Source organism: Chenopodium album, chromosome 11, assembly GCF_948465745.1.
Source record: "Chenopodium album chromosome 11, dcCheAlbu1.1, whole genome shotgun sequence".
In the NCBI taxonomy this organism is placed as follows: Eukaryota; Viridiplantae; Streptophyta; class Magnoliopsida; order Caryophyllales; family Amaranthaceae; genus Chenopodium; species Chenopodium album.
Genome location: NC_137844.1, coordinates 59,260,834 through 59,288,772, shown reverse-complemented (window position 1 = coordinate 59,288,772; position 27,939 = coordinate 59,260,834). Strand labels below are relative to the sequence as shown.

General features: G+C 35.5%; 3 protein-coding genes across 7 annotated transcripts; 2 read left to right on the top strand and 1 right to left on the bottom strand.

The window, feature by feature from the left end:
* Positions 1 to 3,102: 3,102 nt before the first annotated feature.
* Positions 3,103 to 14,853, top strand: LOC145567982 (cycloartenol synthase 2-like). Of its 4 annotated transcripts, none has more exons than XM_081627422.1 (20): positions 3,103 to 3,389; positions 3,537 to 3,611; positions 4,576 to 4,775; positions 5,567 to 5,752; positions 5,918 to 6,007; positions 6,568 to 6,762; positions 6,850 to 6,934; positions 7,202 to 7,368; positions 8,048 to 8,236; positions 9,395 to 9,508; positions 9,624 to 9,746; positions 9,845 to 9,967; positions 10,038 to 10,136; positions 11,190 to 11,246; positions 12,533 to 12,579; positions 12,665 to 12,808; positions 12,998 to 13,175; positions 13,563 to 13,643; positions 14,226 to 14,309; positions 14,564 to 14,853. In XM_081627422.1, exons 3-20 carry the CDS (start codon positions 4,578 to 4,580, stop codon positions 14,672 to 14,674), a joined length of 2,271 nt encoding a protein of 756 aa, XP_081483548.1. In that variant the 5' UTR covers positions 3,103 to 3,389; positions 3,537 to 3,611; positions 4,576 to 4,577; the 3' UTR covers positions 14,675 to 14,853. The 4 variants fall into 4 exon arrangements, with proteins under 4 accessions (XP_081483548.1, XP_081483546.1, XP_081483547.1 ...); XM_081627420.1 differs by having other exon boundaries at positions 4,573 to 4,775; XM_081627421.1 differs by lacking the exon at positions 3,103 to 3,389 and having other exon boundaries at positions 3,409 to 3,611.
* Positions 14,854 to 15,211: 358 nt separating this feature from the next.
* On the bottom strand, positions 15,212 to 16,489 carry LOC145567983 (uncharacterized). Its single transcript, XM_081627423.1, has one exon. The coding sequence runs from the start codon at positions 16,255 to 16,257 to the stop codon at positions 15,403 to 15,405; it is 855 nt and encodes a 284-aa protein (XP_081483549.1). The 5' UTR covers positions 16,258 to 16,489; the 3' UTR covers positions 15,212 to 15,402.
* A 2,074-nt stretch (positions 16,490 to 18,563) lies between these two features.
* Positions 18,564 to 26,109, top strand: LOC145567981 (SH3 domain-containing protein 1-like). 2 transcript variants are annotated; one of them, XM_081627418.1, is made up of 10 exons: positions 18,564 to 19,071; positions 20,247 to 20,360; positions 20,536 to 20,605; positions 20,699 to 20,829; positions 21,084 to 21,185; positions 21,319 to 21,519; positions 24,653 to 24,715; positions 24,972 to 25,091; positions 25,545 to 25,619; positions 25,738 to 26,109. In XM_081627418.1, exons 1-10 carry the CDS (start codon positions 19,012 to 19,014, stop codon positions 25,855 to 25,857), a joined length of 1,056 nt encoding a protein of 351 aa, XP_081483544.1. In that variant the 5' UTR covers positions 18,564 to 19,011; the 3' UTR covers positions 25,858 to 26,109. The 2 variants fall into 2 exon arrangements, with proteins under 2 accessions (XP_081483544.1, XP_081483543.1); XM_081627417.1 differs by having other exon boundaries at positions 18,565 to 19,071; positions 20,681 to 20,829.
* Positions 26,110 to 27,939: the final 1,830 nt, after the last annotated feature.

The window sequence follows — 27,939 nt, the reverse complement described above, 5'->3', positions numbered from 1 at the left end:
AAATTATCACGCTCTACTGTTACATCAAGCAATAACATAGACCTTCACCTTCATAGTCACACGCTTTTTGTTACAAGGTTAGTCGTCATCCAAAGAAGAATAAAGGAATAAAAAAAAAAGGAAAGAGACAACAATTTGCGTCAGTTTTGTTAGGATATTTTTTAGAGGATAATATCATTATTCATTAGTGACGCTTGAGGAGTGTATAAAATCGTGGTTCCTACTCCACTACTTATTCTTGATTAAGCACCCATAACTTCTTAAGCGTCAACCTTGGTTGGTGGCTTTTTAGGTCTCACGATTCTCAACTTTGTTAGAAGTAAATTTTAAATGTTGTGGACTACTTGATATGGCCCTTTATATATTTTGGAGAATTGGAGGTTAAGAGAGCCGTAAAAGGTAAATCGTTTACATGGAAATTTATTCCAGGATTTCGGTAGTGCCTTAAAAACATACACTAACTACATTATATATTTTGTGACTAAAGCTAGTTGTATTTGTTTTACATTGAAATTAAACGACTATATATATATATATATATATATATATATATATATATATATATATATATAGTCGTTTAATTTCAATATATATATATATTATCATGTTATTGCGGTGAGTGACATATAGGCGTATAAGTAATTTTGTCTCGTCTACTCAACTCTAAATACGTAGTATTTAACTTTTTCTTTGTTTGACTTTTATTTCTCTCTTTATAATACCCTTAAGGTCTTAACTAGCATGATCTAAAATCAACAAAGGATATAAATAAATAAATAATTCCTGAATGTAGAAGAGGCGATCATGATGGGTCTGACCATTTTTTGTGAAAAATTAGGCCCGACTTGGCTCAACCCAATTTTTTAAATGTCTCATGGGCCTTGGACAAACAATTTTTTAAATTTTAGTTACATTTTATGCGCAGCCCGAAAAGGCCCACTAAACCCAATCCAAAATTCCGCTTTTGGACAATTCAGCACAAATCTTAGCCCGGTCCAACTTAAGTGGGCTGTTTTTTTAAAAATAAAAACTCTAGATCAACCCGAACTCAGCTCGTTCCGGGCCAGGAGGCCCAGGATCACCTCTATATTGTTCATTTGTGCCATTGTGGAGTTGTGGTAGATGAAGTAAAGACTCAACTACTCAAGGTACTAAGGAAGTCATTAATATTGCTAGTGTGGCGGCACGTTGTTGTAAAGTGGCACCTTCCATTTGTCAAATGTTTCATGAAACAGCATTTATTGGGGTAAAAATGACAAAAGTTCTCAGAATTAGTTGAGTTTCACGTACAAATTAGATAACAGTCAGGAGTATCAAATTTAGACCGTGAATTTATAAATTACAAGGAAGAATTGAATTAGAGAAAATGACACATTGACCTACCAGCTAACAAGAGCTTGTTTTGAATATGAAACTTCAATAAGATAGAAATTTTGTTGGATAATAACGGATGATTCTTGGAGATGTCAAAACTAGGGGTGAGCATGGGACGGGTACCCGTATCGTTAATACTAACGGTTTGGGTATCCGATAACCAATATTACTAAAAGTGATATTCATAAATCGAACCAATAAGTTCAGGTACTTGGATTTTCGAATCGTTTATCGGGTACTCGATAAGGTATCCAATAGTGATAATTAAACTTAATAAATTATTTTGATATTTTTTAACACTAATTAACAACAATATCATATGATCTTGACCAAATAATTAATAATATTACTAATCATTGATATTATATAGTGATTAGGAAATAAAGTAAGAGTTTAAATATTGAAAAAATAGATTTAAGTAGGAAAAAAAAAACAAAAAACTGTTTATCGGATCAGAACGAGTAACTGTTAATTTTGAAATGATACCCAAAAACCATACTCGATAACAAATTATCGAAATAGGTATTCGAACCGTTATGGTTATCGGATAGTGTACCCTAATTTTCGGAACGGTAACGGAACGGGTTTTCGGGTAGTTTTGCTCAATCCTAATCAAAACCACACCTAATTCGGATCAGAAATCGACCCGAAAAATATTCGATTCACATTTTAACTCGTGTGGACACAATTATTAGCATGACTTGAGTTTTAAAATAGACCAAACTCAACCTGAACTCACCGAACTCGATCCGAACATCCGAATTGACACATTTATTCATCAATATGTATTCTCAATTTTCTGATTAGTATCCTTATAATAGTCAAGGGAATGAGCAATGATCAATTGACAACATATTCTATCATATAATTTTCACTAAGGTAAAATTATACGCGATATTTAATTTTTTTTTTCTTTTTTTGAATAGCGTTCTATGTGAACTTATTTTTCTATGTTTCCTTTATTTGTACTTATTATCCTTTTCTAAGCTTGATATTAATGTGAATTGTTGAATTTATATGCAGCTACAAATAATGAGTTTACAACATATAGACTTTGTCCAATCCTATGATCCTATCTATTTTGAGCTAATTTTTTTTCAGCATGTTGGCATTTTTTTAGTCCTAACATAATTTGTTCTGATCCAATTAGTTATAAGATTTGGAGATAAGGTAAATTAACTCATTTCAAATATAAATACTCTATAATCTTTATTATGCTTTTTGTTATTTAATTGGTATGCTATTTAGAATCCTTATATTTAATGAAAAAAATACCATAGAAGAATTGGAAATATTCATATGTATTTCTTATTTTGAAGTACATTCACAATATCAACTTTTATTACACGAATTGGAAATATTCATATTTCATAGCATAATATGGAGTACATAGTACTAAAATGACAAAATTATCATTAAAAAAAAGAGGATTCTACGAGAGGCGTTTGGTTGGGATCTATAGAAAAGGATAAAGGAATCATTACAGCTCTTTCCCTTGCGTATTATTTGCTAGGGCCATTTAATTATCCTTGGCCTCAACATTGACCACCACAGCTGTAGGGTCAAACCCACCACCATCACTAACGTCCTAGCGCCAAACCACACCCATCGAAAACCACTCGTAATCCAGCACATTGGTGCTATAGGGTGGATGGTGATGGTTAAAGTGTTTTTCATAGAATTATTCTTCGTATCCCCGTATCACATAATTTGCTATTTTTCGTTTCTCCAATTCCTCGTTTTCATTTTCGTTTCCGTGCTAAACACCCCCATTTAAAACCCACGAAAATCTCGTTACTTATATCTTAATCTTAATAACAATTAGGGGTATCAATTTTTTTTCTAGTGTTTAGAGAATTATAAGGGTGAGCGATGAAAATCGATCTCAAAATCTATTGAAATCGGAACGGAAGCTCTAACCACCTAAGTATCCCTCACTCTCACTATCGGGGTATCAATGAAATAGCCCTGAGTTAAAGTGACTCCATTTAGAGTTTGGACCACAAAAATAACCAGTACAATCTTCTGCCTAATTACTTAGTTAGACCCATTTTGAAAGAATTCAAAATTAATCCTAATTTTTATTTTAAATTCTCAGAAAACTCTGTTGAATCATCATCATCATATTATTCATATATTAACTGACGTTACCTTGATTTCAGAATCGCAGATACTTCATCACTTCACGAGTCATTGACTGCACACACCCCTCTTGAGATCCTGACGTTTTCACCGAGGTATGTTCATATTATACACATTAATTTCAATGTGAAATACTGAAATGATAAGTATTTAAGACTATTTTGATCTAATATTTCTGGGTTTTTATTTAATTTTATCAATGTTGTTTGCAGTAATTTCCTTGTGTTTAAAGCTATAATTTTTACGGGTAATTTGATAATCCAACTAGAAACTTTGTATCAATCATTTTTTATATGAATTAATTAGCTATGATTGTATTTGCAGAAAGCGTCTTGCTTAATTTGCCTGCATTTTAAAATCAATATTTTTTTGAGAAATTGATGGTCAAATTTTGCAAACATTGACCCATTTCCAGGCATTAACAGCTTATACACAGGTCATAGTGTTACATTGTTATCTCTCTGTCTTACTCGTTGCCCCTCATATTATTAAGCTAAAATCAAGTAAGAGCAAATTTTAAGCTTGACTCAAGTTTGCACAAAATTTAATTTTGGGTATGAATTTCTACATTACATCGTTTCGATTTTCACCTGAGAATCTCGAAAATTCGGAGTGATTATGATCTCAAATTGCATCTGAAATTGTAAATTTGTAAATTTATTGTGGTGTTTTTCTATAGTTCTATGTTTGTTTTATTTACATTGTAAGAACCTGAAAAAATTTGGAACTTGTTGATAAAAGTGATTTCTTGGTCTGGGGAAATTTGAACTAGGCATTTTCTTTTAGGGGAAATGAGGTGAATAGTGTTCAACTTGATGGTTTCGCATCTTCGATAATTGACCTAATGTTTAAAAATGCTAGGGAGTAGGGAGTAATGTGAGATTTGGGTGTATGATGTGTTTGCATTTGTAACTAACTGTTGGATTTCTATCTGAAATGTGGCTGCATTAGTTTAGCTCATACAATTGAAACATTTGATAAAGTATAAGAATTTTTATAATTGTGAAAAATGCCTTTGATTCATGTCTTATGTGCTGATTGACTTTACTTTTGTAGTAGAAATGTGGAAGTTGAAGATAGCAGAAGGGGGTAGCCCTTGGCTAAGGACTACAAACAATCATGTTGGTAGGCAAGTCTGGGAGTTCGACCCAAATCTTGGAACTCCTGAACAAATTAAAGAGGTCGAGGATGCTCGTGAAAACTACTGGAAGAACCGTTTTGAACAAAAGCACAGTTCAGATTTACTTATGCGAATGCAGGTACTTGTACAAGTTCAGGAGCTAATTACAACCCTCCCCCCTCCCCCCTCCCTTTCTTTTCCTTTTGCTCGTATGGTGCTGTTTTCTTTCTTGCTTGAAGTCAAACAATAGATGAACCGAACCATCCTAAGCAGTGAATAATCTTGTTATGTGTTTGTATATACATATTGATACACCTGCCTGGCAACTGAAAGTGCAAATTTTCACTTGGATGTAATTTTGAACCAGGTGGACGTAGTTTTATACAATTTGTGGCTTCTTCTTATTTTTTTATTTTTTATTTTTTTTTATTTCTATAATCTATTATTTTATTAATTCTTTGAGTGTAAGTCTTTTGCGTTCAGTGCTAGTAGAATGAGCCTTAGTTGGACCACTTGTCAATTCCAACATAAGTTCCTTCACATAGACCAAGATTTTAAATCTTATACATTTGCTTCCTTTATGGTCAGTGACTCCGTTGTTCAATGCCTTATTCAAAGCTCTAGATGTAATGTAACCTTGTTAGAAATTCTGGGATTGAGTTTGAGCTTCTTTAAACATTCAAAACCAATTGTTATCTCTTTTCCTTCTTTTTGTAAGTAGTAAACGAATTCAATTGTAATTAACTATTATGTGCAATTTTGTTGTGACTTGCTTCATCAAGCCTTGTTGTGAATAGTAACAATTCAACTTTGGGATGTGCTAAGAAATAGTGAGAATGACGTTCCTTTTCCTCCTTTAACCATATATTATAGCCCGATGGTCTTTGTGTCTTATTTTGTATCTCTTTCTGTTTCTGTTATGATTTGTAGTTGACCCAGGAAAATACGAGTAATGCTGTCTTACCTCAAGTCAAAGTCAAAGATGAAGATGAAATTACAGAGGAAGTTGTTGCCACCACTCTGAGAAGGGCCCTCAACTCTTATTCCACTCTTCAGGTGCATGATGGGCACTGGCCTGGTGATTATGGTGGTCCTATGTTCCTGATGCCTGGTTTGGTAAGAACGCTGTTTTTCCTTTTTTGTTTATCGAGAATGAATTAGTGTGACGGCTATTAGAGCTAGTGGTATCATGTGGTATGGTTTGATGGTTGCTAATTAACATAGTGCAGAACTCCTGCAATCTGACTTAAATTGAATGCTCAATTTGATTTAATGCATCAGGTAATTACTTTGTCAATTACCGGAGCTCTAAATGCAGTCTTATCAGAAGAGCACCAAAAGGAAATGCGCCGTTACCTCTACAACCATCAGGTGAGGAAACTACTGGAATTATTGCTTTGTGGGACTTTGAGTTGTTTTTCAATTGAATGGTAAGCTTAGCTGAAAAAAAAAAACTTGGGTGTCAATTTGGAAAAGAAAAAAAAAGAATAATAAAAATCATAGTCTGGGCCTAGGGGTGGCTATATGTTTTTTCTTGTCTATTTTGATATGGGTATCAATATGAATATGGCCAAATTTACCTTTTCCATTTTATTTCAAAAACAGGGAGGGAGGGGTGGGGGGGGGGGGGGGGGGGTGGGGGAGGGTTAGGCAGAACAAATGTTGGTATTAGAGTCTTTCGTTTATTTCAACTTATTTTGTCTTATCTCAGAAAAGATAGGCTGAGATAAATTATGGTAAGCTCAAACTCATTAAGTTATCCTATAGTGAAAATACTCACATATAAGTTTTAATGCATTGAGAAATTGATCCAGATGTAAGTTTAGTTCATGTGATTTAAGTTCAGACAAAACAGAGCCTTAGTCTGTTATGTGTAGAGTGTAAATAATTTTTGTAGTCTAATGCCTATTTTGTTGGTAAATTGGCTGCAGAACCGAGATGGTGGGTGGGGTTTGCACATTGAAGGTCACAGTACCATGTTTGGTACTGTTTTAACGTATGTTACCTTAAGGTTGCTTGGTGAAGGAGCTGATGATGGTGATGGTGCAATGGAGAGGGGACGCAAATGGATTTTGGAACATGGAAGTGCTACTGCAATCACATCATGGGGGAAAATGTGGCTTTCAGTTCAGTTTTTAAATCTTCTCCTTTTTTGAATTGTAATTTCATTTCTTAACATTTTTTATAAATTAATTTATCTTGACAAATAACAGGTACTCGGGGTCTTTGATTGGGCCGGGAATAACCCAATGCCTCCAGAGTTATGGCTTCTACCGTATATTCTTCCTATTCATCCAGGTCCTTACTATCTCTTAAGAAATGAGTGAATCTTCCATCATTTTCTCATAAATTCTGGATGAGCGAAACTTCTGTATTTTTATTTAAAGTTTTTGGATTTCTTTTTTGTAAGTAGGCCTTTTTAGTTCCCGGTGATCGTTTGCATACTTCTAGGATCAATTTGTTTTAGCAATTAGCATGCACATTTACATGGAATTAACAATATATGGTACCATTTTTTTGAGTCATTGAGATGTTGATTTTTGGTATTTTCTCTTGATTATGCAGGAAGAATGTGGTGCCACTGTCGAATGGTTTATTTGCCTATGTCATACTTATATGGAAAGAGATTTGTGGGTCCTATAACACCAACAGTTTTGTCATTGCGAAGAGAGCTATTCAATATCCCATATCATGAAGTAGATTGGGATCAAGCCCGTAATGAATGTGCTAAGGTAAAGATTGTTGATAAATTTTATGTGCTATCAGAGCACAACATATGGGACGTAAAGCCTTGTATAGTGTGAACAGTTTGCTAGTGCAAATTATTCAACAGGACTAGAGAATAAAAGGACCTAGCTGAGGAATATTGCCTACCCGGAATTATATACCTCAAAAAAGTGCTGGAGATTTGTTGTAACAATTTTATATTGAAGTACGAGTGCAACCAAATAAAATGTTAAGTGAAGGGTAGAATCTATTGAATGATTGGAGTTAGAGTGGCATGTCATAGACAATGTTGATTGTATCATGTAATTTTTAAATGTTCTGTCTTTAGAAAATGTAACAAGTGTTATGTATTTCTTTCCTGTGTGTTTGGGGAGTTGGGGGGCGGGGGGGGGGGGGGGGGGGGGGGGAGCTTGGAAAGGTTTATTTGAATTTCTCCTAAGAAAAGTGAAAGCAATATAAGAAATGAAAAAGGAAAGAAATGAAATAGCACAGTTAATAATTGTCTAATTGCATTCATTGAGGCTTATGAATAGGCTTTTTTTTTTCCTTCCCTAAAGCTAATGGGGAATTGTATGCATGGATTGGCTCTTAAGAAGTTTGACCTCTCTACTGTATGTGCACTTTGTTCCTTCCGGCATTTGTATATTAGCATCCTAATTCAAAATCTTTTGATTTCATCTGCAGGAAGATCTATACTATCCCCACCCCTTAGTACAGGATATACTTTGGGCATCCCTTCACAAGGTTGCAGAACCTATTTTGATGCGATGGCCAGGAAAAAAGTTGAGAGAAAAGGCACTTTCCACTGTCATGGAGCACATACACTATGAAGATGAGAACACTCGGTATATATGCATTGGGCCTGTAAACAAGGTTTGAATGTGAACTCCACTATCCTTTTCAGCTGTTTAATTTAGAAGCCTAGAAGGATAGTACTTAACTGACATAAAGTTACTTGTCTGCAACATTTAATAGCAGAACCAACAATTACGGAAAATACCTTTCTTCCTGTGTTGCTTAGCTAAATAGGCTAGATAACATCCTGTAAGATCTATGTTATACATGTTGTTGATTGTCTACAAATCAAACCTGGAGTGTTATCTATGTATGTTAGCAGCCTGTATGATCAATGTTTTTGAGCCAAGCATAAATCTGTAGAAAAAGATGTCAAAACTAAAATAGCTGTAGGGATTCCCACTTAGGCAAGGACTAGGGAGGTCAAGATTCCTAAAGTCTTGTTTATAATCTTCAAATCAAATGGAAAAGTGCTAATACTACTGTACATTACTAGTGTAAACGCTGTTAGGATCTTGTATATATCCCAGAAAATTATATTTCCATTTTGTGGGGTTTGGTGGGGAAAAGGTAAAGAGGTTGCTTTGAAGAAGTGCAATAATAGCTACTTTGTTGACTGTATGGCTAGAGCAGAACCGACGTATTTTTTAAGACCAGGCTGTCACCTGTGATTTGCTTTGGTCGTGGCTGTAATTTCTCCATTCTTAGTTGTTGTAACCTCGTTAATCTACCTTTGGAGGAAAGACCATTTCACATGGTCCAGTCATAAAGAGGCTCTTCAACTATGATGAGTGGGATGTGCATTTTATGGGATCCCCTTGGCTTCTTTTATATTCATTTATGTTCAGAAAACAATGACCGAGTTTCCCAATGCTAGGGTTTAGGAAGTTTCCTTAAGATTTTTGCTCCTTGTGTTACTTGGATATAAAGATAGGTGATGTCATATGATTATGTGATATTATGTATCTTGTTTGCTGTATTGATCAAGCTCAGTTTTACCTATCAAATACTCCTTTTTATCATTTTCTCAAATGCTTATTAACTGATATTCGTGGAGGAGGATTGGTACTGTTCTTTTTGTAAGTATTTATCTCACTTAAGGCAATTAATCCAATTAATATCACATTTTTGGTTATTTTCCTTTGAATATATGTCGTTAAAAGATACTAGAACGCACATTTGAATAATCACACCTTCCATACATCTTTCTTCTAAATAATTTACAATGGCTTGCAGGTGTTAAATATGCTTTGTTGTTGGGTAGAAGATCCAAATTCAGAGGCTTTCAAGCTACATCTTCCCCGAATTCCTGATTTTCTTTGGGTTGCAGAGGATGGCATGAAAATGCAGGTCATTCATTTGTTTTTGCCACCATAATTTTTTTTTCGTATCACTTATCTTTCAGGTCAACCTTAGTTATCGCATAATCTGCCTTTTCACAGGACTTCCTGTTTGTATAATGCAGGGTTACAATGGTAGCCAATTATGGGATACGTCTTTTATTGTTCAAGCAATTTTAGCAACAAATCTTGGAGAAGAATACGGTGTAACTCTTAAAAAAGCACATAATTTTATAAAAGACTCACAGGTACTCCTTCAGTATGCTATTTTGTTTCTTATAATTTCCTATGAACCTTGATCAATTTTCGTATTTCTCTTCATTCAATATTTTCTTCTTAATTAAAGGTTAGGGAAGATTGTCCTGGGGATCTTAGTTATTGGTATCGCCATATCTCTAAAGGGGCTTGGCCTTTCTCTACTGCGGATCACGGATGGCCCATTTCAGATTGTACAGCAGAAGGATTGAAAGTAATGACTGAGCCAGAATTAATTTTATTTTGAATGTGTATTTCAGAGTCTAACCTTTTCCACCTTTCAGGCTGCTCTTTTATTATCAAAATATTCTTCAGATATAGTTGGTGAGCCATTAGAAGTGAAGCGTCTTTATGATGCTGTAAACGTAATTCTTTCATTACAGGTAATTAATCTCCTGCTGCTCCAAAAGTCTTGAATGCAAAGGCTCGTTGCTTTACCTTTCTCTTTAAAATTTTGTTTAAAATCATCTTGGAGAATGGTGCTTGGGTCTACTGGTGGAATTTCGATAGAGTAAACTGTAATTATATCACTTGACTATCTTCTTATCCATTAAATGTGCACTAATTGTATATTTTTTTTCCTATATTATATTATACTGTGTTCACTTTTTCAGAAAAGTATATTGAATAAAATATATTAGGTTATAGAATATATCTTGAAGATACTCCCTTGAGCTCCTATCTTCTTCATAGTCCTTGGATTTTGACATACCGTTTAGGTCAGTATATGAGCACAAGCGGCTTTTATTAAAGGTATAGATTGAGGTAGCCCTGCTGGGAGGGGGGGGGGGGGGGGGGAGGGCATTTGCTGCATATGATCCATGCAAACTTTAGCTGCTAGTTTGCAATATCTATTTAATCGCGTAGAATTACAACCAAATATCAATCTTCTCCAAGGTCTCTTCTCCCTCATTTCTACCTTTCTGAACTTCCAGTCTATAACATCATGCTAACATCCTTTGCCAGTAAGCTGAAACCAAGAATCCATTCTGAAAAACTAACTTTCTTGAAGCGCCGAAACTAATTTATCACTGGCATTTAAGTTTGATGGTGTGAGAATAAATGTTGTTACCCCTTTGATAACATTGTGGGCCATCTACAACATGTACAATGAATGAACATTGGCTGTTAAGTATAGGTAAGAGCTCTTGAGATAGGCACAAATGAAGACTGGTACGCTGGTAGTGTGTATAAATGTATTTTTTGGAGCTTGTTTAACCAACAAACACTCTTCCCTTTCAAGAAATGATGGCCCCTTGGGCAGGCTTAGTATTTTACTTCTTTTTCTGAATACTTTTTGTTGTCTTAAAGTTCATCCTGAAATGTTGTGATCATTGTCAATTCTTTGTTTGATCTTTTTTCAATTCAATACTAAGTTTCATCTATGGATATCAGGTTTTGGTCATGATGATAAATTTCTATTTTCTTGATAACAGAATGAGGATGGAGGGTTTGCAACATATGAACTTACACGATCCTACCCTTGGTTAGAGGTACTGTCTCCTTTTTGTTTGTGCTGTTGATTTGTTTTTCATGATTAACTTTTTAATGCAAGGCATGTGTTCTAACTCTTGCTGATTCACAGTGGGACTAATAGAATCTAGAATCTAGATAGGAAATAGGCCTTTTTCTTTAGTTTTGAAAGAGCTAGTAGTTGGTGATCTAGTATTTCAGTTTGGTTTTTAATTTGTGGCTTCAATATATGTGCAACCTCCATGTTGGATTCCATTTTTAATCCTTAACATTGGACATTTATGTAATTATAGTAATGTAATCATGGCTTTCTTTTTTTTATAGTACTGATTAGTGCAACCTCCAACTTTGTCTCAGCTCTGTCTTTTTCTGCTACAGCGTATACAAGCCTCTGTCAAAGCTCTCTATTCTTCTGTATCCCTTTCTTTCACTTCTTTTCATCTTTTCCTGTTCTGTAACTGGCTCTCTGCTCTTCCTTTGTGGCTTTCTGTAGATTGTAGATACCGTAGTCAATAATAGATATAAATTAAAATCTTCAAATGTTCCGGAATGTAAGATTAGCCAGGTCTATTAAAATGTAGAGAGCCACAGAGTAGATGTAATTGGTTAGCCATGTCTGCAACAATAATATGGTTGAATCTAGCCAGAAGATCTAACAGAAAGAGGTTTGATAGAGCCCTTAGATTGATTAAGGTCAGATGAATCCTAGTTATCTTTTTGATAAACCGAGCATTCTGTATGCATTTCTGGAGGATATCTCGTTGACTTGATATCTGTATCTTGCATACCTCAAGCCTTGAACTGTCACTAAACACTACTCATGAATAGAGTCTGCTAAGATAGGTGTCTGAAATGAAATCCATCTGCTACATTAAGATTTACTTTGATTTGGGATTCAGTTATTTATCAAGCATATCCGGAGGAAATATCCATATGTTGACATGTACTAGTCCATTTTTGTCAATTCTTTCATCCCTTATAGAAGTCCACATCAACTTTTATTAGGTGACCATCAGCTGTCTGGACTCTGTCTTCTTTATTGTGATCCAAGCAGTCCTCCAGGGATGTTAACGTACTAATTCCCAGATATGATTTTGCTTCTGTTATTTGATAGATGGATGATGCCTGAAAAAACACAGGCCAGCTTGCCTGTAACACTTATAATTCGTGGTTTGAATTGATGTGGATTTGAATTGCTGTGGGTTTGTTGGTGTCGTTTTCTTTATGCTAACATTGCTATATTTTTAAGTTCTAAATTGAATTCGTGTCCAATAATCTTATATGCTATGCACGTTCTCTGTTTCAGTTACTAAATCCAGCTGAAACCTTTGGTGACATCGTCATTGATTATCCGTAAGTGACGAGATTTTCTTTTACTCGAGCTTGTGAGTTTATTTTCTATCATAAGGATTTGAGTTTGACTGTGATTTATTTGTAGTTATGTTGAGTGTACTTCAGCTGTTATTCAAGCCCTAGTTTCATTCAAAAGATTGTATCCTGGTCATAGAAGAGAAGAGATAGAGAATTGCATCAAACAGGCTGTTAGGTTTATCGAAAAGATACAAGCAGCAGATGGTTCATGGTTTGTTTCATGTTCCTTTAATCTCATATAGTCATATTTATCACTACTTACTGGCGCTGTCTAACTAGCCTCTCTAACCTCTGTTAACTGAGATCATACTGGATGATCAAACCTTGAACCTCCCATTGCTAAATGCTTTCTGCTGTTTCACTATAAATCTAAAATATTTACATTGAGAGGTTTTTGTAGGTATGGCTCCTGGGCAGTCTGCTTTACATATGGAACATGGTTTGGGGTCCTAGGATTGATCGCTGCTGGAAAGAACTATGACAATTGCCCCAGCATTCGTAAAGCCTGTGATTATTTGTTGTCTAAACAGCTTTCTTCAGGTGGCTGGGGAGAGAGCTATTTGTCATGTCAGAACAAGGTTAGGTTCAAAATAGCGTAGAGAACATGAGTTCAATGGCAAATGGCTTCCAGAAATTCAACTCACAGGATATCTGTAATATCTAGTCAAATGTTTCATCAAAATTTGCTGTTCTGCATTTATCTGGCTAAATTCAGGGAGATAACAAATAATGTCTACATGTTGTGGTACTACATGAAAGTGCTTTGGAGTCTTTCTCTATAAATGTTGTTGAAAGTCTATGATTCAATCTAATATCTGAAATGGATGATGAACGATGCATGTTGAAATTTTCTGTTGAAAAAATAGTCTTTGCTTAATCCAAATTGTAGCATTTTCCCTGCTATTTCCTTCACATTGCAGCAATGCTCAGTGTTCACTTCTATTCCCTGTTTTCATTTTTTCCAGGTATACACAAATATCGAGGGCGACAAAGCTCATGTAGTGAATACAGGATGGGCAATGCTGGCTCTAATTGTTGCTGGGCAGGTATACTTTGCCTTAGTAACATTTATATTCACAGATGAATACTCCATCCCCAAGAATTTTGCTGGCCGATATTTCTGCATTTATAGGCTTCCTTCACCTTCACCTGAAATTTGCTTATTTGAACTTTTCTTCCCCCTACTTCTTATTACTTTATTTTTTCACAAAGCAGGTACGGAGGTACACCGCCTCCCCCATGTTCTACCTAAGACCCATGAAAAAAAGTCTTCCTTTACAATAGAAACGTCTTCATTTTACTTGCATGAGGTTGCTGGTTTTGTTTTTCAGGCTTTCATGTTTCCTTTGCCTATAATTTATATAAAAATAAGTTAAAACTTGTAAACTTCTTTGAGCTCAATTCATGATAGAATATACATCAAAGACTCATAGTGGTACTAAATCTACTAATTTCACTTGAATATATGAAATTGAGATCTAGAATGATCATATTAATGATCTGCAAAGATTTTTTTTAGTATTCAAGGCTGCTCTGCTGTTTCATCTGGACTTTTATGTACCATTTAAATATGCTGTATTCTTTAAAGTTGGATGTTCCTTAGCACTTTAAGCTGCAACTTGGTGCAGGCTGAGAGAGATCCAGTGCCGTTGCATCGAGCAGCTAAAGTTTTGATAAATTCTCAAATGCCAAATGGAGATTTTCCACAGCAGGTAATATTTTGCATGTCATTCATGTAGGCAATATATCACCATAAGGTGAATCCAAGCCGAATCTTCTTTAGCATTTGGATGTGTCTTTCTTCTTTTGGACTCAACCTCTCCATTAGTTTTAGACTATTTAAGGATAAGATTGCATATATATGGAACCTCCCCTTCTAGAATGGATCAGCCTCCTTATTTTGTATGATTTTGGTTATTATTGTTCCTAATTTTGACAGTTTTGTATTTTTTTTCATATCACACAGGAGATTATGGGTGTTTTCAATAGGAATTGCATGATTACTTACGCTGCATACAGAAATATCTTCCCGATTTGGGCACTTGGTGAATATCGCACTAAGGTGCTTAAGAACTGATGACAGTATGCCCATATCATCAAATAATGTTATTCCATGCTTTGTATTGTTTGAAACTTAAAAGGCTGAGTTAGTGTTTCCTTGCACTTCAATTAGAAGCTGCCACTATTTCATAAAATCATGTGTACAAAAATAATTATTCTACCCCCATTTCAAATGGAAATTATTTTTTCTTTCTAGTACTCATTTTGTTTATGCAAATTGAGAAGTGAAACGGGGAAGAGTGCTCCAAGAAGTAATCGAGTGACGAAAAAGGAACACTCAGCATTAGATTATCACCATGATAAGCATGGACAAGAATCTGGTTAAATTACTACTATTGTGGATTACAGTTTTTCAAGCACCCGTTATATGATCTCATTATCTGGTTAAATTTTATTTTGTCAAATTTTATTTTAGAAGCTAAAAGCAATTAGCAACATATACATTCATTGCACAATCCCTTCACCACACCAATGACACCATATATAAAAACACAAAATTAAGCATATTGCTTCTCAATTTCCACATATTAAGGTAATATTTATACACCATTCATAGAACTATTTGTTTTGTGCAACAATTAACAAATATAGAAACATAGTATTACTACTACTAAGTATTGCTACTAGTCTATTGTATGATAGTGCCATGTTTTACTACTAACTTTGGCGGAATTTGATTTGATTTGATTCAATGCATTCGCCTGCCAGGTATTTGACTATATAAAAACAATTGACAAGCTCACATCAATGATGCCCAAAACTATAGTCACTGTCATCATCACTAAGATCATCACTGATGGAAAAATCCAACCTTGCAGAAGTTTGTTTAGCCCATTTAACTATCTTTTCTGCTTCTTTATTAATCTTCTCTTCTTCTTTCTTTGCAATCTTCATCAAATTCTTCTGCTTTTTTGCCGAAAATGACCTCAAATCACTCAATATTTCATCATGTTTTCCCCAATCATCTCCCAACTCAAACGCTTCGTTTTGAGTACTACCACTACCATCACTCTTCTTCCTCGAAACCCTCTTCGGAGAAGAAACCCGTTTCGGAGAACACCAAAAACAACCCGTTTTCACAGATTTTGTTGAAGTTTTCGACCCGGAATCCGATGACCCGGATGAAAAGTTTCCATCTCTTCCCTTTTTAACACCCTGTTTTCCCCTGTAATTGGGAGAATTCAAGCACCCAGATGAAGAATTCGATGACCCAGAAGAAGATAAATACCCAGAACCAGATTTTCTGTGAGATTTCTTTTCCTTTTCTGGTGTTTTTTCTGGGGTTTTTACAGAATCATCAGAAATGGGTTTTTCATCCTTCAATTCAGTCACTGAGTTCTTCAATTCGCTGGCTGAGTTAGGGCCGAATTGGGGTTTCGGCACAGATTTCGAGGGATTGGAAGAAGAAGCAGAGGAAGAAGGGAAGGTTTTGAGCCTTTGGAAACGAGATTCAAGGTTAGAAGGAAGAACAGAGTGACAGAAAGAAGAGCAATTAATGGCGGCAACTTGTTGAAGAACACAGTGATCCATTGCTTCTGCTAAAATTTGTTCAACTGCCGATGATTCATCTGTGTCTGATAGGAAGGAAAAATCAGCCATTTTTAGAGAGAGAAAACTAGAAAAAGATGTGTAAGAGAGGGAGAGAAAACTTGTGTGTGAGTAAAATGTGGGAGGTGTGGGAAGTGGTGGGAGTGAGAAAAGGTGGTTAACTCAACGGCTACTTTGTTCATGATAATTGTATTGTGATTTTGAGTGAGAAAGTGGAGAGAAATGGTCAACATTTGTGACCTTTAAGAGGATCCGAGGAGAATTTTAGTTAATTAGGTTAATGTCTAATCACGCTTTTGATTATTCTTGGTGTTAAGATGAATTTCGAAGATTTTGACAACAGAAGTCAAAAACTTTTGAGATGATAGGAGTTGTATTCGGGGTCATATAATATTGTTTTAAATCATATGTGATTATTGATCGGTCACATAGAGGCTCGTGGTGGTCTTGAGTCAATTAAAGGTGTATAATGTCAAGATAATAACCAAGTGTTGAGTTTCTCATTCATCAAACAAATATTTATACAATCTCCTAGAAGCCTAACAGCCTAACTCACGTAGGATTAGGAATCTAATCTCTAGCTTTAGGAAATATGATAGGACATATGATAATACAATATAATCTCAAAGATACTATAAGATATATTCCTTAAATATATATCTTATCTTAACATCCCACTCAAGTTGGAGCATGAAGATCTCGAATGCCCAACTTGGCAAGTAGTGTCTCGAACTGAGCCTTCCCCAAGGCTTTGGTGAAAATGTCCGCTAGTTGCTCCTTAGTAGGAACATATGAAGGAGAAATCAAACCCTCTTTAATTGCATCTCTTACAAAATGCAAATCTATTTCAATGTGTTTCGTCCTCTCATGGAATATCGGATTTTTAGCAATGTACAAAGCTGACTGACTATCACAAAATAAATTCATACCCTGCGGATGTTGTACACCCAAAGCTCGTAGTAGTTGTTTAAACTACTTTAACTCACATGTCACAGCCGCCATTGACCTATACTCCGCTTCTGCAGATGATGTAGCTACGGTGGGTTGTTTATTGGTCCTCCAAGACACCGGTGAAAAACCAAGAAACACAAACCAACCTGTCAAAGATCTTCTAAACAAAGGGCAACTAGCCTAATCAGAGTCGCACCACCCTTCAAGATGCAATTCACTATCCGATCGAAGAAGTATCCCTTGTCCTGGATTCTTCTTTAAATAACGCACCACTCGAAGCGCGGCCTCCCAATGTTCTTCTTTCGGATTTTGCATAAACTGAGATAAAATATGAACGGGATATGCTAAATCCGGTCTAGTTACCGACAAGTAAATTAGACGTCCAACAAGCCGTTTATATTTTTCCATATCCTCCAATACCCCGCCTTCTGCAAGAGCTAATTTATGATTTTGTTGCATCGGGAAATCTGCAGGCTTAGCTCCCAACAAACCAGTTTCAGAAATAATATCTAATATGATAGGAAATATGATAATACAATATAATCTCAAAGATACTATAAGATATATTCCCTAAATATATATCTTATCTTAACATATAAACGTCTATATCGATATTTTAAGGGCAAAAGATTTAATTTCAACCATCCAAATAGACTTATGAGGTGTCATGGGGTCCATAGCCCATAGGAAGACCTTGACATTTTTCCTTTGCTAATCCCAATAAAGTTGATACTTGTTAAAAAATTATGGAGTATCTAAAATTAAACGCTAATTCACGCTTTTAGACCAATTTCTAAGGTTTCAAGATCTAGCATTGAAAACTTTCATGATTGTTGGTGATACAATCTCGGGGTTACATGATATTATTTGGAACAATATATGACCAATAGTCGGTCACATAAAGACTGTTTGTCTTGAGGTAATTAAGGGTGGCGTGTATTTAAACAGTTAGATTGACCAAAGCTAGGAGACGATTCTAACTACTCAAATGGACACCCGAGGTTTCATGGGATCCATGGGAAACACCTCGACATGTTTCATCTTCAAGTTCGAAAAAGTTGTAAGTTGTCAAAGGCCATAATCACACTTTTGAACCAATTTAGAAGGTTTTGAGACCTGTTGTCAAAAACTTTTGAAATGGTAGGATATACATCTCAATGTTATATAATGTCGTTTGCAATTATATGTGACAATTAATCAATCACATAAAAACTCGTGGAGACTTTTAGTTAATGAATTGTTTTAACCACTCGAATAGATTGGGGTTAATGAAAAACACCCCCGACTCGACAATCCTGTTTCTAACCGGATTGAAAAGGTCAAAATTGTCCAAAAAAATTGAAGGTTATTTAACGGAAGTTAGGAACTAGGAAGCACCCCGACCTATTATGATTTGTGAGTCTTGTCGCATACAGGTTGCCTGAGATGCTTCTCAACTTCTCAGAAGAATAAGCTCCTTTACCGTCTACACTAGTTGGACACCTGATCCAATAATAGCTCCAAGTCTCCAACGTAGCATTCGAGAATTTAATTCCTTTTTTTTCTTTTTCCTTTTCTTTTATTCATCACCTTAATTTTTTTTTTTTTTTTTTTTTAATTTTATTATTCCTGACCAATAATATTCTCAATAATAAATTCCAATACCACTCCACTCCCAATAATAATTCCTCACTTTTTTCAACCTTTTTCCACCGCAATCCCAATTTTATAAACAAATGTCTTACTCAAGTTCAAACCTTTTTCTAATTTTTAAGGAAACAAGTCTTATGCTATAAATTTATTTCCACCTTCAATGATTTATTCTTGAAATTGAAATAGTATAAATAAAAGGGTTTTTTTTTAGAGAGAGATTGAATGGAAGCCATTAAAAGGCAAGCTAGCAAGCTCAAAGATCAAGTATCTAAGCAACAACAGGTAATTTTTCTCAAAGATTTGATCTTTATTTCAACAGTTTTGTACTGGAGTATTTAACTGTTATTACTTTATACAATTGTTTATGTATTTGCAATCATGATCAATAACTACTTATGATCTGGGTAGCAGAATCTTGGATGATGTATTTAAATAGTGTGATACGGCTTACTATATATGGGTGTCGAGCTTTTAGCTTTTGCACTTATTTTGATGTATAACTAGCTACTAAGGACATGTTATGTAACACGGTAGCCCACCTAGTGGCTAGATGGGATACTCGTGGTTGCTCGGAATTTGTTTGAATGAGCCTGTTCCTTCAAAGTCTTGTAAATTTAACGAATTCTGATTTATAATTATATGCCTACTAACTTTTCCTAAACAAATAAAAAGGACATGTTATGTGGACGGGATTCGATCCCCAGTTTTAGGTGTCATGGAGTTACCAACTAAACTTGGTGACATGCACTTGAGTTTTTGGAATTTGAGGTAGTATTACAGTTGAAGGAACCATCTTACAGTTGATATGTTTCTTAAAATTAATAGGATTTGTCTAATAAAATGTGTGGTTTTAAGAAGGGGAAAGAATTTACAAAGAGGGTACCAAAGAAAAAAAAAAACTGGTAAAATGGTGTTTTCATTGTCTCTTTGATGACATAAGTTTTAAAGGTGATGTTAATTTTTTGGCAGAGAAAATTGGTTAGCAATAGAGTTAGGCCCTGTTCTGTTCACCTTATTTCCACTTATTTCGGAATTAATAAGTTCAGATAAGTTATGATAAGGGTTAATCAAGGCTATCCAAGTTTAATTTATAACTAAAATAAGTTCTAATAAGTTCAGATAAGATTAGATAAGTTCAGATAAGTTAAGATAAGTAAAAATCAGGTGAATAGAACGCACCCTAAACTCATTCCTAGTCGGGTAATAGAGCACATTCGACTTTTTTTTTTTAATGAATTTAGACCATGAATCCATATTGTATTGTATGTATAAGTGTAGAACTATATAAAATGATAATCCTATGAATTTATCTTCACATAAATGGAATTATAAGATTAATTTTAAGCTGAAAACTATTAAGACTTATACCGTTAACTCAACTATTAAGACTTATACATGAACAATCATTATGCTGGCCAAGTTTAGCAAAGATTGAGGACTAATGGCATCTTCTACAGGCTCTTCTTAGACAGTTCGGGCACTTTGGTGGTGAAGCCTTTGTAGTAGACGAAGCAGAGATTGCATGCCGTGACCAACTGCACAAGCTATACACATCTACACGAGAAGCCAAGGTAAATTATAATGGCCTCTTGCCCTCTTGGTGAATGGTGAAATGAACTGCCTTCTAATTAAGAACCCTTTGGAATCTGTGCTGGAAATTTTCCTTACAACTTCATTTTCATTTTCATCAACAAAAGTAAATTAACATTTTTTATGATGTTGCTTATGTTTTTGTTTTGTGGCCAGCATTTTGAGAAGAGCTTAGTACATGGCATAGAAGGGATTACATCAGTTACTTCTAAGCAAATTGAAATAGGTTGGCCTACTTATACCTCCACGATTGTTATTGTGTCTATGTGCAAGGTTTAAGACGGTATTATCTCTAATGCAGAGAGAAAATTTGCTCAAGACTGTTGCAGATATGGAGCAGAAAGCAATTGTAGCACATCCCCTTTGACAGAAGCTGCAGCGCATGTTGGTACCTCTCACAGTTTAATGGTAGAAGAGAAGGAGACCATGCTAGGAATATTTAATGAAAAGGTAATATGCACTAGGAAATTTTGTCACATACGAATAAGATATAACTATATAGGCATAGCTGCGTAGATTTTCATTGTCAATAACATGTTATGTAATCCATCTTTCCATTCCTATAAGTTTATCTAGTGTGTAGTGTAGAAAGCTCACATATTTGAGTTGGTTTTCTTTTGTAATTAAGCGCAATGGAGTTATTTTTCTGATTGATCTTTTCAGGACTTGAAATTTGAAGATTCTGTTTCATTTTGATTTTCTAGGTCTGCAAGTCATTGCAAGCACTGGTAAGAAGTGCTGAGCTTGAGGATGCTCGGCTTCTAGTACGTCGATATGACAAGTTATGGCAGGAAGTAGAAGCTCAGGTTGTAATTTTTATCTTTGTTAAACTAATCCATAAGTTGATTGAAACTTAATTAAGTAGCCACTGTCTCTCCTCTGATGATATTATTGCCAGTAGTCAACGTACATTCTGAATCTTATATGGCTTCTCAGTAGGCAGCTGATGTACTAAGACTGAGGTCAAAGTCCACTGAGGGAGCAAAATCTGAGGAAAACTTCATCAAACTTGAGAATGCAGAGGAAAAGTTGGATTATCTTAAATCTAGATTGCTGGCACTTGGAAAGGAAGCAACATCTGCAATGCAGTCAGTAGAGGCACATCAGCAAAAGATGACTTTCCATCAGCTTGTTGTTATGGTATAATCTTTCTATTCCCCATCAACTGTTTCTAGCTGCATATTGGAACTTTGAACCCCTGTATATTTGTCAACTTTAAACATTGTTTCACATTGGGGTTGAGCATGTAGATTAAGAATAACGGTTAAATGTAGACTCATTTATTGGAAGTAGATAGAGATTAAAATAAAAGGTTAAGAGAAAATAACCGAGTGGCGGGTTGAATCCTTTGCAGACGACTTAAATACGTGACGGGGTATTGTAAGTGGCAGAGTGGCCTTGCTGCCACGATCCATTGAGATTCAACCTTATGTCGCTTCGATTCGTCCCTCCCCCCCCCCCCCCCCCACCCTATTCCCTAAAAACACCTATATTTTGGAAAACGAGGTTAGCGTTGCTTCTTATATGCTAAAAAATGCTAAGTAGTGGATTGAGACAAGTCACAAAGCCAAAGTGTTGGGGTGTAAGATGGTGCAAGGGGCCGTGTGGCATGTGCACAAGACATGTGCACCCAAGGACAAGGAATACAAACAACTAGTGTTATCGTTTTAGAGTATGCCGTCGTTGCCTTAAGACATGATGATTAAGGATGAATGAGATGGTTTTGGGCATTATCCATGACTCCCGAGACCCTTTGGGAACCCATGGAAGTAATTAGATGTATAATCTTGCCGGGTGAAAAAATGATGTACGGAAGCCAAATTTGAAGGCTATAATACACGAAATCGGAGCAATTTAAGAGGTGTCGGGCCTGGTGTCAGAAATTCACGGAATTTTATGGGATGCATCCCGAGGTCATATGATGTTGTTTGGACCCATATACGACAGTAAGTCGGCTACATAAAGGCCCCGTGGAAGCTTATAGCCAATATAAGAGGCGTGTACGGAAACTGGTAAATTGGATGCTTAAAGGCAAATTGGATGGTTCCACTCACCCAATTGGAATCCCGGAGGGTATTAGGGTCTATGAATAGCCTCCCGGCAATTTTTGTTTCCGGGTCAAAAAAAGTCAAAAATTGGCAAAATTGGAGGCTAATACACGCTTTTTGACCAATTTTGGAGGTTTTGGGACCCGGTGAAAAGTCTCAAGATACCAGGAGATACATCTCAGGGTCATATAATGTCGTTTGGAACCATATATGATCATTATATGTTGCCATAAATGTCCGTGGTAGCCTCGAGTTTATGAAATTGGTGCAAGTTGTAAACGGGTAAATTGACAGTTTGAAGGCATATTGGATGGTTTTACCCACCCAAATGGATTCCTGGGGTGTATTAGGGTCCATGGGAAGCATCTCGGCAATTTTTGTTTTCGGGTCTAAAAAAGTGAAAAATTGTCCAAAATTGAAGGCTATAATACACGATTTCGGGTCAGTTTTTGACATTTTTTCATAAAATGAACTGAATGCGTGGGGTGACTCCTTGGGTCATATAAGGTGGTTTGACACCATAACTCACCTATAAAGATGTCTATAAAATGTCAAGAATGAGTTATGTTTCTATTTTGAAATTCATGAAATTTTGAAATATAATGATGTCATAAAAGTATATTGAAGTGATGTGACTTGACAATAATGATGTCATATGAATATAATGATGTCATAAAAGTATATTAAAGTGGTGTGACTTGAAAATAATGATGTCATATGAATCTAATGATGGCATATAAGTATAATGATGTCATATTATGTAATTATATTTATAATGATGTGATGTCATAATATGATGGGACTTGACAATAGTGATGTCATAAGAGTATAATAATCTCATATAAGGAAAATGGTGTCATATAACCATAATATTGTTGTGATGTGACTTGACACTATGGCTTGGATCCGGAAAAGAACACATGTTATATATGATGTAACTATGGATAATCATACTACTATTCATATGTGTGTTGATTGATGTGATGTAATGTGTTGATTGATAGACTATGGATAATAATTATACTACTATTCATGTTTGTAATCTAAGTATCACATTTCATATTCCATCATCAATTAACAAAAACTGTCCCTCAATCACCATGTTCCGGGGTCAATTGACACATTCCCAGTCCAAAACAACCCCAAACCTCGAAAAACGAGCAATAAGGGTAATATGGGATGTACCAAAGTGTCAAAAACCACCCCCCCCACTATTCCAAACCTTTTCTCCATCTTGTTTTAGCAACTTTCCCAGTTTTTCCAATTACTGCCTTTTTTCCCGTATTTTCCATTTTTGGGGCCCATAAAAAATATTTTTTGAAAAAAAAGTGTCAAAATGAATATTAATACCCATTCTTTGGATTCCACCAAAAAAAAATTGGGTATTATTATCACATTTTCACAAGTTTTGACCCATTATTGTGTTACTCTCAGTCGGGCGTTCACTACAATTTTACAAGGTGTTCAATATGAAGCTCTTTAGGGGAAGGTGGAGATTAAAATAAAAGGTTAAGAGAAAATAATGGGATGGAAATAGAAGAATTGTCTATACCTCAAAATACAAGTGACCAAGTGTGAATAATAACATTGAAAATTTGAATGATTCTGGATCATGTTTTTAAGAGAAAGTCTCAGAAAGAAGCCACACTTGCACGTGCAGATGTGCATGGATTTTTGTATTTCAACAGCTGCTGGGAGCATGAAATAATTTAATGCCTCTACATTCTACTGATAATATAACATATGATCAGAATGCTTTTGAGGCTATTTGTGTACAGTAGGTTAAATTTTAAGACTGTTAGTGTATAACTTAGGTCAATTGATTATGATCATGCACCTATCATCCGCTACAGATTCTGATTTACTTCTATCAGACAGCGTAAAAGGACTCCTATTGTCTAGTAAGACTTGTATGTTTAGCCTGTCAGAATTTATCAAGAATGTAAAATGGAACAGATTAATGCTTCATCCTTTTTGCTTATTCTTTCTTATTCATCATGGGATGTTTCCATTAAAGAAGGTAGAGGCACTCAATTCCCAGCCTCCCAGGCCTAGATTTAACCTTTGAGGCACTCGAAAAGATATGGGTGGATTGAAATGGTTCAGCCCCAACAGTCATCGGGGAGATTCATTTATTGAATTTACTGTTCCTTTCCGGATCTTGTATCTTTCTAAATTTCTTCATAAATGATTGTGGTAATGTTTATGGGTGTTGTAACTTGCAGCTGAATGCTGAAAGATCTTACCATCGCAATGTTCTTGCTATGTTGGAAAAGGTTCTTCCTGAGGTATGTAATTTCTCTCTCTCTCTTTTTTTTTTTTTTTTTTTTTTTTTCCATTTAGCTGCTTAGTACTGTTGAGTCTAAAATGATCTTGAAAATTTCTCTTGTTTATTGTGACACTGAATGCTTGTTACCTTGCATATTTCTTCTGCATCTGTTTTTATATCCTTTTACCAATTTACCGTGTGATTCTGATGCATGAAGCCACATGCTAGTAAAAGATGTGTCTTGATCTTTGTTGTAAACGATTCTTGTATTTTAGATGATTCAATTGGAACAATTGTGCGAGTCATCACTGCCAGAAGATGCTGCACAGAGCCATTCAAATGGAAGCAAGGAGCATTACATACAACAAGAAGATGGTGCATGCTATGTTGCAAAAGTAAGATTGCTAAACTACTTGTCAGTATGGCTCTTCCCAACTTGCCCACCCCTCTAAATAATGGTCTCCGCACTATAGATGTACTTATGCAGAAGAAAGAGAAACTGACAGCGTTAACACTTGAGATTCTCTACAACTATCATCAATGGTTTTAACATATCCTAAGTGGCTAAGCAACTTTTCATTTGGGGTTAAATTTCAGGGATTTAGCTAAAGAATATTCACAACTATCCTCACTATGTATTTAAATTTGATATCTTCACCAAATTTAGTCTCTATTTGGAATTCTTAATTGGGTTTCAGTAAAGATGGTGTGAGAAAGTTCAAAGTTTAACTTACTAGATTATATATTCTGCTGTCAAAAACTAAAAAACTGTAGTTCATTTTAGGCCGTCTTCCCTAAGCTTATTTTTGATTTAATGTCTTTTTTATTTAATCTTATCTGTTTCACAGGTTGAACACCCATTCGATGCTCAAGCTGAAGGGGAGCTGAGTCTACTGGTTGGTGATATTGTCGTGGTGCAGCAGGTATGTTCTTCAATTGCTGGAGGCTTAATATCAGTCACTTCGGACATGCAGTCATGCATATTACTGTAATGATTATCAACTTCATTTTTTTTGTGGTGCTTTGTTTGCCTCTATCCAGGTGATTCCCGGTGGCTGGTCCAAAGGTGAATGCAGTGGTAAGACAGGATGGTTTCCTTCCCCTTACGTACAAAGGTTGGATGAAGTTTCAGAAGGCAATGTATCCTGGGCAAACCTTTAGCAGCAATAGTTTCTAGTTACCACTTAATTTTTGCTGTAAAATAACTTGTACAGCTTATTGTTTTTCATACAATATTCACTGTCTTTTATAGAAGGGATCACAATATTCACTAGAGAAATTGTACAAATTCATGGGTTTTAAGTTTTGGTGTTGCCTAAACATTGTGTAGCACAACCATAAGGCATCTACCATGAGTCCATAATAAAGATTGTAAATCATAGATTTAGAGAAAATAACATAACTTTTACATAATTGACATGACTCACTCCACTTCAAGCTTCACGAGAGCAGTGATTTTTGATATCTTCGAAAATTTCCAAGAAGAAACATTTGCAACATAATCTACGCTGGTACTTTGATCGTAGATTTGATGATAATCATTAAATTCATATGGATACAAATCACCTTCCCAATTACTATTAAAATTCTAAAAATAATATAATCAACCTATAAAATCAAGGAAATTTTGACAATTATCACCTACTATTCTTTCCATTTTAGCAATTACCACCTATTATTATTTTTTTGAAAATTACCACCTACTCTTTTCTTAAACACCAAAAATTCCCACCTAATTGGCTCTCAACCACCTTATAACGTCATGTGGGCCCTATAAATAACCTTCCCTCCTCTTTTCCCTCCCTTTTCTTTCTTTCTCACTCAACACTTCACTCCCATGTCTCCCTTCTCTCTCCTTCACCATTAATGGCTATTAATCCAACCTCACCCACCTAATTTTTTTCAAAAAATTAAATCTCTTGCGTCACTTCTCCTCTCTTTCTCCTAATCGCTGGTCAAAAAAGTTGCAAAATTTCCCAAAATTGTACCTCATACCAGGCAGTAGGAGGAGTACAACTGGGTGGAAAACGACATCGTTGAAGGGGGGGACCAAGGCAAGGAGGATTTTATTTGTTGGAATTAGCAAAATGGAGTAAAAAAAAAAAAAAGCAAGGTAATTTGAGTTTATACATTGACATTGTGAAACCCTAGAAAATGGAACACTGTAATTGCATGCTAATTTGTGTAATGTGGTATTATATTCATGAATTAGTTGTGAAGTAGGGGTTTTTATTGTTTAATTAGTGGATATAATTAAAAATTCAAAGCTGTGTGTTTCGATTTTCAGTATTGATTAATTTGCCATTAAAATACTAGTTTCAAATGTCATGCATGTTGTTATATTTGTTGTTTACTGTGATTGGTGGGTGTGTTGTTGACCAAGTAATTGATTGAATATTGTTTGTTTTTTTTATTGCATTAGGTGCTGCAGTATGGAGGAGGAGAGTATTTATCCCAAGTTTGTTGATTTAAGGATTAGATTAGGAGGTGAATTTGTTACTAAGGTGCATAAAGGCAGGAAGGTTGTTGATTATCAAGGGGGTTGGACATATTTGACTACACAAGTTAGTGTGAGAGACATGAGGGTTTCAACTCTTAGATATGTTGCTGCCACTGGGTTCAGGGATGCTGGAATGGATGTTCCCCAAAGGTTTAAGGTATGGTATAGGATGCAGGGTAGAACACTAGGTAGTGGGAGGAAAGAGTTCAAGGAAGATTTGGACATTGACAAATTCCTAGACACAGTGGATAAGATGGGAATATTGGAGATGTATTGTACAATAGAGCCAATTTTGGAACCCACACCACAATCTATGCCTTTGACTTTGCCAACATATAGGACAAAATTACCAACACTCGGCATTAATGAACCTGGGCCCAACCATCAAGGCCCAATTGCAGCACAATCTCAGCCCATGCATCTTACCTTATGCACAACCAACTTCCAAGCCCAAAGCTCAAAAATTAAAACCAATAAGAAAACCTAGTGTGCTTGAGGAGGCTGTGTTGATAGAGAGTTCAATAAGCATGTTGAAAGTCTGAAAGAGAGTGGACTTACTCCTAGGGTGAAGCATGTTGCACAAAAGGGAAAGGGTAAGAAAGTCAGAAGGGCAAAGAAACATGATAAGGTTAGGGAAAAGAGACATGATAAGGTGAAGGCAAAGAAGAGGCTGCTTGAAAAGGATGACAAAGACTCTGGTTCATCTAGTTCTGAGGCAAGTGATTTAGATGTTGACTGGAATC